This window comes from Pristiophorus japonicus, chromosome 13 (assembly GCF_044704955.1).
Source record: "Pristiophorus japonicus isolate sPriJap1 chromosome 13, sPriJap1.hap1, whole genome shotgun sequence".
NCBI lineage: Eukaryota > Metazoa > Chordata > Chondrichthyes > Pristiophoridae > Pristiophorus > Pristiophorus japonicus.
The window spans coordinates 107,619,366-107,632,929 of NC_091989.1; the positions used below are offsets into that span (position 1 = coordinate 107,619,366).

Genomic DNA, 13,564 nt, shown 5'->3' on the forward strand with positions numbered 1-13,564 from the left:
GCAATGGCCTTATTGAGGGTCGGTGTCTCTGCAGTCAAAAGTTTTCATAGGGTGGTCTCGTGGCCAATGCCCAGTACAAAAAAGTTTCTGAGCATCTACTCCAGGTCGCCATCAAACTCACATTGTCCTGCAAGTCGCCTTAGCTCAGCGACATAGCTCGCCACTTCCTGACCTTCAGATCGCTGGCACGTGTAGCACCGATACCTCGCCATCAGCACACTCTCCCTCGGGTTAAGATGCTCCCTAACCAGTGTACACAGCTCCTCATATGACTTATCTGTGGATTTCACTGGAACCAGAAGATTCTTCATGAGGCTGTAGACCATGAGGAGGACCTCTCTCCTTTTTGCAGTGCTTCCTTCTCCGTCCAAATCGTTGGCTACAAAGTACTGGTCTAGCCATTCGACATCGGCTTCCCAGTCCTCACCCTCCAAGAACTTTTCCAGGATGCCCACAGTTTGCTGCATCTTTGCGTTGGATTTGTATACTTGTCGCCAGTTATTATGTCCATAACACAGATGAGACTGCACACAGGGAGGTTAAAGTAACAGTTACCTCAGTCTTTATTAAGACACTCCAGAATGAGGAACACGCCTTAGGGGCTGGCTTATATAAAGTGTTCCCAAGGGATGCTGGGATCCCTTGGGACTTCAGGGGATGCACTCCCTGGTGGCGGAACATGGGAGTGCATGCTTTACAGATACACAACAATAGATTTCTATTGGGGAACGGTATTAAAGTATATGGAACCCAGGCATGCAAATGCAATGCTACCCCAGTGGCTGCAGCATGGCTGGTGGAAGGTTGTGGGGGACACTGAGGATGGCTTTGCAGGTCAACCTCAAGTTGCTGGTGGCTGTGAGTGTGAAATCAAGTAATGGTGTTTCTTCTTCTTCTTCCCTCTCCTCTCCCTCTTCTTGGTCAACCACTGGCCGGGCAGGCTGCATTTCTTGGATGTGTGAAATAAGGAAGGTACAAGGGTGGAGTTGTGGTGAGGGGAAGGCGGGAAAGCAAGAGGTGCATGTTTGCATCATGTGTAGCTTGTATATTAGAAGATATTGTGGGATGAAGCGAAAGTGGGATGCGAGAAGGAGGATAAGATGTGAAGATACTGGCATCTAAAATTCTTTCAACCCCGCCACTGGCCAAGGGCTCTGCCAAGAATGGCCAGCACCATTTCTACCAAGGGGGTGAGGTGAAGCTAGGAATGTGAAGTGTACCTTGTGTTTGGTAGAGGTTGTTGGTGGGTGAGTGATGGGGGATTTGTGCATTGAGAAGTATGTGAGGTTAGTGGTGTAGTTAGTAGGAGATGGCTTTTGAAGGTTCATTCACTGACCTTGACCAGTCGTCTGACGTCATGAAACTTCTTTGGACACTGAAGCCAGGTCCTGGGGGCGATACTGTTGGCAGTGACGGCCTCGGAGATCTGGTCCCACATCCTTCTTTTTGGAGGGTTTCCTGGCTCCCTGTGGGTAGAGGACCTGTCTTCCAGTGTTGACCTCATGCACAAAGCTGGAGTGCTGCTTCTGAGACCCTGGGTGCCCTTTCCCTCGCCAGTTGAGCTATTGCTGTTAATGCTGAAGCACTTTTACTATTTTACGTGCAGGAGGCAGTTCGGCTTTAAGAGCTGAAGACTACCTATGATTGAAATTTTTTTCTTCAGAAGGCGGTTCACCTTTAAGGGCTCGAGACTGCTTTCAGAAATGACGGTCTTGTTTTAAGAAAATGCAGCCTCGCTTCAGCTACAGCGACGCGATATTGGGCCTTCTGCCGAGCGTACAGCCTGAAGCAGCGCCTTCGTCGCTGGACTGTGCTCGAAAATCATTCGAATCAGCGGGCAGCACCAAATTAACACTTTGTAAATGGGCGTGAGCAAATCTCACCCCACGGTGCCACGGCCCAGATTTGGGCCTTATTGAATATTTTAGGAATTTGCAGTGGCTACTTTCTGCTCCCGTACCCTTAACTGTGTCCTGTAACTCAGTTAGCTCACATGGGTTATAGGCCCCAATCAAAGGCTGGAGGATTTCGCTCAAAACTGGACAAATGGCAACCTAATTACATAGAGAAAGCTGAGGGCCTCAGTGGGAGATACCCGCAATACTGGTTCCCCCCCACTCTCTGAGTCCCACTACTCAGAGAATTGTAATTGAAAAGCAGGCAGAAGCCTCTTGCATCGTGAGTTAACAACGTGTCTCTGTGCTCTTAGCTCACAAGTCCGAGTTTTTGATTGTGATGGAGCACTGTGAAAACGGGACCCTGAAGAAAGTTCTGGGTGGCGAACAGCCACTCTCTTGGCCAACGCGGGTTCGGATGTCACTGGACACTGCCAGAGGCGTTTACTGGTAAGCCAAGCGGCTATTTTGGAAAACTGACTGCATCTTCTGAAATCCCTCCCCATGTAATATCCGACTCTGTAGAAAGCGCCACAGTGGCCCTTAGTGAACATATCAACTTTGGGGAAGACTCAAACCTCTGCAGCCAGGGACACTCCAATATAAAGTGTGGGAGCTTCAGAATTACATAGAGTTTACAGCACAGAAACAGGCCCAACTGGTCTATGCTGGTGTTTATGCTCCACACGAGCCTCCTCCCACCCTACTTCATTTCACCCTATCAGCACATCCTTTCTCCCTCATGAGTTTATCCATCACCATCATAGGCAGTCCCTCAAAATCAAGGAAGACTTGCTTCCACTCTAAAAGTGACTTTTTAGGTGATTAAATAGTCCAATACGAGAATTACAGTCTCTGTCACAGGTAGGACAGACAGTGGTTGAAGGAAAGGGTGGATGGGCAGTCTGGTTTGCCGCACGCTCCTTCCACTACCTGCACTTGCTTTCTGCATGCTCTCGGTCATGAGACTGGAGGTGCTCAGCGCCCTCCCGGATGTTCTTCCTCCACTTAGGGCAGTCTTTGGCCAGGGACTCCCAGGTGTCGGTGGGGATGTTGCATTTTATCAAGGAGGCTTTGAGGGTGTCCTTGAAACGTTTCCTCTGCCCACCTGGGGCTCGCTTGCTGTGTAGGAGTTCCGAGTAGAGTGCTTGCTTTGGGAGTCTTGTGTCAGGCATGCGGACGATGTGGCCCGCCCAACGGAGCTGGTCGAGTGTAGTTAGTGCTTCGATGCTGGGGATGTTGGCCTGATCGAGGACACTAACGTTGTTGCATCTATCCTCCCAGGGGGTTTGCAGGATCTTGCGGAGACATCATTAGTGGGATCCAGCTTCCCCTTAAATACATCTATGCTATTCGACTCAACTGCTCCTTATGGTAGCGAGTTCCACATTCTAACCATTCTCAGGCTAAAAATGTTTCTCCTGAATTCATTATTGGATTTACTAGTGACTATCTTATATTTATGACCCCTAGTTTAGATCTCCACATAAATGTAAAGCTGCAGAGACAGAGTCTCCTCCCCTTTATTCGTGGTAATTGTGTGTCTCTGGCAACCAGAAGAGCGTGACTGATCTGCCGGCACCAGATCGAGCAAACAGTGTACAAGTTTGGTCATTACTTTCCCAGGGCTCATCTCTCCCTCTGGATATTTCCTTAACCTAATTAGATCTTATGCCCCTTTGGACTCCAGCAACAACAGTATCATTACACAAACCTGTTCCATGTCTCAGCAAACTGGCTTACTCGGTTCTGCCAATTCTGACCGCCCTGTCTTAATATCTCTTTATGTGGCTCGGTGTCAAATTTTGTTTGATAACACTTCTGTGAAGTGTCTTGAAACGTTTTACTATGTTAAATCTGCTATATAAATGCAAGTTGTTGTTGTAGCGTTCAACGTCCATCTGAGCTTGGTAATGAAAAGTGGGTCAGTGTGTGCCCTGAGGCAGAGTGTGACTGTGGGCGCCCCACTACACAGCGATGTACTTCTCCGCAGCCCAACCTTTTGCCAATCCGTGATTACACAGGGAACGTCTCTCTGGGGAAGATGCTACTTCTTTGCTAATGACTATTATCTGGTGCATTGCTTTGCATCTTAGAATGTGGGGGAAGTATCTGCAGAGAGGCTCTGTGGCTCCCATGGAAAGATGACTTGTGTTTAATTTCAGGCTGCATCAGTCTCAAAAGAAAGCCAGACTTCATTGCTCTGTCAGTAGCACCAGCTTCCTCGTCAACGAAGATTATCGAGTAAAGGTACGTTTGAATTGGGAAATAACAGCGGACTCTATCCGGCCTGGGCAACGGCTATGGGTCTGTCTGAGTTTGGCCGATAATAATGTAGCAATGAGGTCTGTCTGAGTACCAGTGATAACGGGGATCAGTCCGTGTCTGGGGAATGGTTATGGAGTCTGTCTGAAGCTGGATGTTTGGTTATGGGGTGTATCTTGATCTAAACAATAATAATAAGATATGTCTACATTCAATGAGAAAATCGATCTGGGTGTAAAACAAAGGCAAGATTTGCTATCGCCTTTTTTTTTGGCCCAGCAATAAAAGTTAGAATTACCCTCAGGTATTCCGTCAAATACTCCAGGATTAAGTACCCACTACTTAAGCATGGGTCCTGATCACTTACATCGAAAAGTGCTAACAAATGAAGGAGACACAACCTGAGTAAAGGAACATTAGCAGCTCGAATAAATATTTGCTGAGCAGCTCTCATCACTAATCCCTTTGTAGGTTTCCCCGCTTGGTGACTCACACTGGGATGATAAAAATTGGGGATGTGCAAAAGGCCAGAATTGGAGGAGCACAGAGATCGCTGATGGTTGTAGGACTGAAGGAGGTTACAGAGATAGGGAGGGGCGAGGCCATGGAGGGATTTGAACCCGAAAATGAGAATTTTAAATGAGGCATTGCCAGACCAGGCGTTAATGTAAGTCAGCGAGCACAGGGGCGATGGGTGAACGGGACTTGGTGCAAGTTAGGACACGGGCAGTCGAGTTTGGGATGAGCTGAAGTTTAGGGAAGGTGGGAGGCCAGAGCTTAACTGATGCCATTTCCGAGCTCATGGAGGGCACCCAGATGGTGATGTCATCAGCAAGCTGAGAGCAAGCCCAACCATTTGTTCCTTCATTGCAATATTATTGACATAAATGAGGAACAGGAGTAGGAGAACCAAGCCCTGGAGACTCCTTGTGGAGATCGCAGTGCCACTGTGACACCAACTGTGCACTCTGCCAGGAAATATCCATGGAATAGTGGGTGGGGGCGTTGAGCTGGGAGTTTGGCGTATCCCGGCCTCTTGTGCTTAAACCAAATCAAAAGCCTTTTGAGCACTGATCAGCATCTCCTTCTTTAAACTACCGGGTCCTGGAGGTTTGGAAAAGGCTACTCGCTCATGTGACTGGAGGATTTAGACCAATGAAGAAGAAGCCATCAGGGAGCAGCCGTTACAAGTCCTCCGGGTCTGAATTGCAAGAGCTTGGGTTGCAGCTTCCAAACTTCCAAACTGAGCAGTGGCAGTGGCGGGGGGGGCGGTGGGTGGAGGGGGGAGGGGGAGGGGGGAGGGGGAGGGGGAAGGGGGTTGCCACTGGCAGAGGGCACTAAAGCAGCGGGAAGACCTGGTGGTAGTGGTGGGGAACATGGAGGTGGTAGAGGCCATGGCCAACACTGGACCAGACCCAGGTCAAGCCGTTGGAGAAGGCAGCAGATGGCAGCCAATAGATCAAGTCAGGAAATGAAGAGCATTAAAAAAAGCCAGTGAGGTAACAGAAAGAAAGACTTGCATTTATATCATGCCTTGCATTACCTCAGGACATCCCAAATCGCTTTACAGCCAATTAAATACTTTTTTTGAAGTGTAGTCACTGTTGTAATGCAGGAACTGCGACAGCCAATTTGTGTCCCGCATAGTCCCACGAACAGCAATATATACAAATCCCTCCATGGCCTTGCCCCTCCCTATCTCGGTAATCTCTTTCAGCCTCACAATTCCATGAGATGTCTGCGCTCCTCAAATTCTGCGCTCCTCAAATTCTGTCCTCTTGAGCATCCCTGATTATAACTGCTCAACCATCGGTGGCCGTGCCTTCAGCTGCCTGGGCCCTAAGCTCTGGAACTCCCTCCCTAAACCACTCCGTCTCTCTACCTCTCTTCCTCCTTTAAGACGCTCCTTAAAACCTACAAGCTTTTAATCATCTGCCATAATTTCTTCTTATGTGACTTGGTGTCAAATTTATCCGTTTTGTCTTGTAACACTGCTGTGAAGTGCCTTTGCACGTTTTACTGCATTAAAGGTGCTATCTAAATAAAAGTTAGTCAGTTAGATAATCTGTTTTTAGTGATGTTGGTTGAGGGATAAATATTGGCCGGGACACCGGGGAGAACTTCCCTGCTCTTCTTCGCAATAATGCCCTGGGACTTTTTACAATCACCTGAGAGGGAAGGCGGGGCCTTGGTTTCACATCTCATCCAAAAGACAGCACCTCCTCCAGTACAGCGCTCACTCAATACTGCCCCTCCAACAGTGCAGCGCTTCCGCATTACTGCCCCTCCATCAGTGCAGCGTTCCCTCAGTACTGCCACTCCGCCAGTGCAGCACTCCCTCAATACTGCCCCTCCAACAGTGCAGCGCTTCCGCATTACTGCCCCTCCATCAGTGCAGCGTTCCCTCAGTACTGCCACTCCGCCAGTGCAGCACTCCCTCAGTACTGCCCCTCCGCCAGTGCAGCGCTCCCTCAGTACTGCCCCTCCACCAGTGCAGCGCTCCCTCAGTACTGCCCCTCCGCCAGTGCAGTGCTCCCTCAGTACTGCCCCTTCACCAGTGCGATGCTCCCTCAGTACTGCCCCTCCGCTAGTGTCGCGCTCCCTCAGTACTGCTCCCCTGCCAGTGCAGCGCTCCCTCAGTACTGCCCCTCCACCAGTGCAGCGCTCTCTCAGTACTGCCCCTCCACCAGTGCAGCGCTCCCGCAGTACTGCCCCTCTGCCAGTGCAGCGCTCCCTCAGTACTGCCCCTCCGCCAGTGCAGCGCTCCCTCAGTACTGCCTCTCCACCAGTGCAGCACCCCCTCAGCACTGCCCCTCTGACAGTGCAGCACTCTCTCAGTACTGCCCCTCCACCAGTGCAGCGCTCTCTCAGTACTGCCCCTCCACCAATGCAGCGCTCCCTCAGTACTGCCCCTTCACCAGTGCGATGCTCCCTCAGTACTGCCCCTCCGCTAGTGTCGCGCTCCCTCAGTACTGCTCCCCTGCCAGTGCAGCGCTCCCTCAGTACTGCCCCTCCACCAGTGCAGCGCTCTCTCAGTACTGCCCCTCCACCAGTGCAGCGCTCCCGCAGTACTGCCCCTCTGCCAGTGCAGCGCTCCCTCAGTACTGCCCCTCCGCCAGTGCAGCGCTCCCTCAGTACTGCCTCTCCACCAGTGCAGCACCCCCTCAGCACTGCCCCTCTGACAGTGCAGCACTCTCTCAGTACTGCCCCTCCACCAGTGCAGCGCTCTCTCAGTACTACCCCTCCGCCAGTGCAGCGCTCCCTCAGTACTGCCCCGCCACCAGTGCAGCACCCCCTCAGTACTGTCCCTCCGACAGTGCAGCACCCTCTCAGTACTGCACCTCCACCAGAGCAGCACCCTCTCAGTACTACCCCTCCGCCAGTGCAGCGCTCCCTCAGTACTGCCCCTCCACCAGTGCAGCGCTCCCTCAGTACTGCCCCTCTGCCAGTGCAGCGCTCCCTCAGTACTGCCCCTCCACCAGTGCAGCGCTCCCTCAGTACTGCCCCTTCACCAGTGCGATACACCCTCAGTACTGCCCCTCCGCTAGTGCCGCGCTCCCTCAGTACTGCTCCCCTGCCAGTGCAGCGCTCCCTCAGAACTGCCCCTCCACCAGTGCAGCGCTCTCTCAGTACTGCCCCTCCACCAGTGCAGCGCTCCCGCAGTACTGCCTCTCCACCAGTGCAGCACCCCCTCAGCACTGCCCCTCTGACAGTGCAGCACTCTCTCAGTACTGCCCCTCCACCATTGCAGCGCTCTCTCAGTACTACCCCTCCGCCAGTGCAGCGCTCCCTCAGTACTGCCCCGCCACCAGTGCAGCACCCCCTCAGTACTGTCCCTCCGACAGTGCAGCACCCTCTCAGTACTGCCCTCCACCAGAGCAGCACCCTCTCAGTACTGCCCCTCCGCCAGTGCAGTGCTCCCTCAGTACTGCCCCTCCGCCAGTGCAGCACCCTCTCAGTACTGCCCCTCCGCCAGTGCAGCGCTCCCTCAGTACTGCCCCTCCACCAGTGCTGCGCTCCCTCAGTACTGCCCCTCCGCCAGTGCAGCTCTCTCTCAGTACTGCCCCTCCGCCAGTGACTAACTCTCTCAGTACTACCCCTCCACTAGTGCAGCACTCTCTCAGTACTGCCCCTCCACCAGTGCAGCGCTCTCTCAGTACTACCCCTCCGCCAGTGCAGCGCTCCCTCAGTACTGCCCTGCAACCAGTGCAGCACCCCCTCAGTACTGTCCCTCCGACAGTGCAGCACCCTCTCAGTACTGCCCCTCCACCAGAGCAGCACCCTCTCAGTACTACCCCTCCACCAGTGCAGCACCCCATCAGTTCTGCCCCTCCACCAGTGCAGCACCCTCTCAGTACTGCCCCTCCGCCAGTGCAGTGCTCCCTCAGTACTGCCCCTCTGCCAGTGCAGCACCCTCTCAGTATTGCCCCTCCGCCAGTGCAGCGCTCCCTCAGTACTGCCCCTCCACCAGTGCTGCGCTCCCTCAGTACTGCCCCTCCGCCATTGCAGCTCTCCCTCAGTACTGCCCCTCCGCCAGTGACTAACTCTCTCAGTACTACCCCTCCACTAGTGCAGCACTCTCTCAGTACTACCCCTCCACTAGTGCAGCACTCTCTCAGTACTGCCTCTCCACCAGTGCAGCACCCCCTCAGCACTGCCCCATTGACAGTGCAGCGCTCTCTCAGTACTACCCCTCCGCCAGTGCAGCGCTCCCTCAGTACTGCCCCGCCACCAGTGCAGCACCCCCTCAGTACTGTCCCTCCGACAGTGCAGCACCCTCTCAGTACTGCCCCTCCACCAGTGCAGCGCTCTCTCAGTACTACCCCTCCGCCAGTGCAGCGCTCCCTCAGTACTACCCCTCCACCAGGGCAGCACCCTCTCAGTACTGCCCCTCCGCCAGTGCAGCACCCTCTCAGTACTGCCCCTCTGCCAGTGCAGCGCTCCTCAGTACTGCCCCTCTGCCAGTGCAGTACTCCCTCAGTACTGCGCTGGAGCCTTAGCCGAGAATTTGTGCTGTAGATTCTGGAGTGGGACTTGAACCCACGACCTTCTGACTCAGGGGCGAGAATGTCACCACTGAGCCATGGCTGACACCACGGCTGGTACAGGCGGCCCACTGAAAAATTGTGGCATGGGGTTCTGGCTCTCTGCTTCACAAGCTTGGGCACCCCTGTCCCAGGGAACCCATCAGGGCCCATTTGATCTCAATTTGAAAATCTATGTTTTAGATGAGAATTGTGCACAAATTGGCTGCTGTGTTTCCTACATTACAATAGTGACTACACTTCAAAAGTAATTCATTGGCTGTGAATGCTTTGAGACATTCTGAGGCCGTGAAAGGTGCTATATAAATGCAATGTTTCTATGTTTCTCAGTTATTTCTTTCTTTTTTAATTTCACCACAGCAGCCTGTCTTAGAAGAACACCATTAAAAAGACTAGCAGACACACACTCAACTTTCAGGAAGAAATGGTGCCTGTTGTTTTTCTTTAACTGTGGCTCAGTGGGTAGCACACTCACCTCTGAGTCAGAAGATTTTGGGTTCAAGTCCTACTCCGCACAAAAATCTAAGCTGATACCCCGGTGCAGTGCCGAGCGACTGCTGCACTGTCGGAGGCGCCGTCTTTCAGATGAGACGTTAAACCGAGGCCCGTCTGCTCTCTCAGGTGGATGTAAAAGATCCTATGGCACCATTTCGAAGAAGAGCAGGGGAGTTTATCCCCGGTGTCCTGGCCAATATTTATCCCTCAACATAACGAAAACAGATTATCTGGTCATTATCACATTGCTGCTTGTGGGAGCTTGCTGTGCGCAAATTGGCTGCCGCGTTTCCCACATTACAACAGTGACTACACTCCAAAAGTACTTCATTGACTATAAAGCGCTTTGAGACATCTGGTGGTCGTGAAAGGCGCTACATAAATCCAAGACTTTCTTATTCTTTTACTTTATATACAAAAATAAATTTTTCTCTTTTCATGTTTAGTTAGCAGGACTGGAGCTAACGAAGACTGAAACCTCAATCAGACGTAACAACTCGAAAAAGACAGGCTCAGCATCGACAACCAAGTACCTCTCACCACAGCAACTGGATGATATCAATTATCACTACAATAAGGAATGTGAGGTGTACAGGTGAGGATATAGAAACATAGAAAATAGGTGAGGAGTAGGCCATTCGGCCCTTTGAGCCTGCACCACTATTCAATAAGATCATGGCTGATCATTCCCTCAATACCCCTTTCCTGCTTTCTCTCCATACCACTTGATCCCTTTAGTCATAAGGACCATATCTAACTCCCTCTTGAATAGATCCAATGAACTGGCATCAACAACTCTCTGCTGTAGGGAATTCCACAGGTTAACAACTCTCTGAGTGAAGAAGTTTCTCCTCATCTCAGTCCTAAATGGCTTACCCCTTATCCTTAGACTGTGACCTCTGGTTCTGGACTGCCCCAACATCAGGAATATTCTTCCTGCATCTAACCTGTCCAGTCCTGTCAGAATTTTATATGTTTCTAGGAGATCCCCTCTCATTCTTCTAAACTCCAGTGAATACAGGCCCAGTCGATCCAGTCTCTCCTCATATGTCAGTCCTGCCATCCCGGGAATCAGTCTGGCGAACCTTCGCTGCACTCCCTCAATAGCAAGAATGTCCTTCCTCAGATTAGGAGACCAAAACTGAACACAATATTCCAAGTGAGGTCTCACCAAGGCCCTGTACAACTGCAGCAAGATCTCCCTGCTCCGATACTCAAATCCCCTAGCTATGAAGGCCAACATACCATTTGCCTTCTTCACTGCCTGCTGTACCTGCATGCCAACTTTCAATGACTGATGTACCATGACACCCAGGTCTCGTTGCACCTCCCCTTTTCCTAATCTGCTGCCATTCAGATAATATTCAGTCTTCATGTTTTTGCCACGAAAGTGAATAATCTCACATTTATCCACATTATACTAAATCTACTATGCATTTGCCCACTCGCCTAACCTGTCCAAGTCACCCTGCAGCCTCTTAGCATCCTCCTCACAGCTCACACCGCCACCCAGTTTAGTGTCATCTGCAAACTTGGAGATATTACACTCAATTCCTTCATCCAAATCATTACTGCATATTGTAAATAGCTGGGGTCCCAGCACTGAGCCCTGCTGCACCCCACTAGTCACTCACTGCCTGCCATTCTGAGAAGGACCCGTTTATCCCGACTCTCTGCTTCCTATCTGCCAACCAGTTCTCTATCCATACATTACCCCCAATACCATTGGCAGCATCCCGTAACAGAAGCAGGAGAGTGTGGCCAAAGACATTCGTGCATCCACTCCACTAACCTGAACCCTCAATGCAATTGTAACTCCCGTCTCTTTTGCCTGAATTACCTTGTTTTCTCTTGTACTCTTTCCTTGATGTTCTCTGTTTAGATTATATTGTCAGCTGTGGCTTAGTGGGCAGCACTCCAGGGACTTGAGCACATAAATCTAGGCTGATATTCCAATGCAGTGCTGAAGGAGTGCTGCACTGTTGGAGGTGCCGTCTTTCGTCTTTTGGATGAGGTGGTTGCACTCTCAGGTGAACGTAAAAGATCCCAGGGCATTTTTTTGAAAGAGCAGAGGAGTTATCCCCGGTGTGCTGGCTAATATTTATCCCTCAATCAACATAACAAAAAACAGATTATCTGGTCATTATCACATTGCTGTTTGTGGGAGCTTGCTGTGCGCAAATTGTCTGCCGCGTTTTCCACATTACAACAGTGACTACACTTTAGAAGTACTTAATTGGCTGTAAAGCGCTTTGAGGCGTCTACTTATAAATGTAAGTCATTCTTTCTTTCGTGCACTATGGGCCTTGGAGTTTCTCACTGTAAAAGCTGTGGAATGCAACTGCCCTGAGCTGTAACTGTAGGTTATGAGGCTGGATTAATATCCTGCTATTTCACTTGATAATGCTTAAGAATTCTGCGATATTTCCTCGAGCCTTATGTTGGTGGAGGTTTGTCTGTGGCTGGTTGCTTCTCTCTGGAGATTGTGCGGGTTCAGTTTGCCGAGGGATAAATTGTCTTTTCTCATTCCACACTTCAGTATCAATGGAACTGCAATTTCTGCTGCCCGGCTCGCCCTCTTTGACTGTGGGGCTGCACCTTCTGAATAAAGCACGTAATTAAAATGGAGTTTTGGTTTCTCTTTCAGCCTCGGGATTGTCCTGTGGGAAATCAGCAGTCGGAAAGCACCATTTGAAGGTAATGTGTGTGTAATAATAATAATAACTTTTATTTATATAGCACCTTTAACGTAGTAAAACATCCCAAGGTGCTTCACAACAGTGTTACAGACAAACAGATAAATATGACACCGAGCCACAAGAGAAATTAAGGCAGATGATCAAAAGCTTATTAAAGAGGTGGGTTTTAACAAGTGTCTTAAAGGAGGAAAGAGAGGTAGAGTATATAGTTATATAATATATATATATATATATACATATAAAAAGTATATAGCTAACTGCTGCTGATGTGGATCTGGGACCTGGTGCCATTTGCAAGTTGCAATGTTAAGCACAGTTGCTTCTGGTAATTTTCCTTTGATGCTTTTCAGCATGAACAGAACCCACTAGCTGCAGTACAATGATATGCAATGATAGAAAGAAGGAACTTGCATTTATATAGCACCTTTCACAACCTCAGAACGTCACAGCCAATGAAGTACTTTTGAAATGTGGTCACTGTCGTAATGTGGGAAACGCGTCAGCCAATTTGCACACAGCAAGATCCCATAAACAGCAATCCGATAATCCGTTTTAGTGATGTTGGTTGAGGGATAAATATGGGCTAGAATACCAAGGGGAACTTCCCTGCTCTTTTTTCACAATATTGCCATGGTTTCTTTGATGTTCACCTGAAAGGCCAGGCAGGACTAACATCTCATCCGAAAGACGGCACCTCCAATTGTATAGCACACCCTCAGTACTGCACTGGAGTGTCAGCCGAGAATATGTGCTCACGTTTCTGGAGTGGGACTTGAACCTACAACCTTCTGCTCAAAGGCGAGAGTGCTACCCACTGAGCCACAGTTGACACACCCCTTCAATATTACACTGAGTCCATTGTCTCCCCTCTTCTTTGAAGGCACCGACGTGTTGGGCTGAGGGTCCATCACCAGTGGATATTACCTGGCACCTCACCAGGGCAACCATGTGTGAGCCTAGACTATGACTGAACTCAGGCTAAACTATGTAACCGTAGAGGACATCACAACTGAGCCTGATCCTGACCCACCTAATGTGCACTTACAGTCAGCTCCACTCATTCCAAATGTACATGCAGTGTATAATTATTTGTTTGGACATAATCGGTAATCACAAACCACAGAAGAGAGTCCAATAGCGGATCAACTTCTTTAAACCGATGCTA

The 13,564-nt window shown here is 50.3% G+C and overlaps 1 protein-coding gene across 1 annotated transcript in view; it reads left to right on the plus strand.

The window, feature by feature from the left end:
- Positions 1-13,564, plus strand: part of LOC139278085 (mixed lineage kinase domain-like protein) — a 119,587-nt gene that overhangs the window by 26,348 nt on the left and 79,675 nt on the right. Inside the window, exons 5-8 of the mRNA XM_070896743.1 lie at positions 2,210-2,345; positions 4,061-4,145; positions 10,147-10,295; positions 12,348-12,397. Coding sequence (XP_070752844.1) covers positions 2,210-2,345; positions 4,061-4,145; positions 10,147-10,295; positions 12,348-12,397 — 420 coding nt within the window. The remainder of the gene's footprint in view (positions 1-2,209; positions 2,346-4,060; positions 4,146-10,146; positions 10,296-12,347; positions 12,398-13,564) is intronic.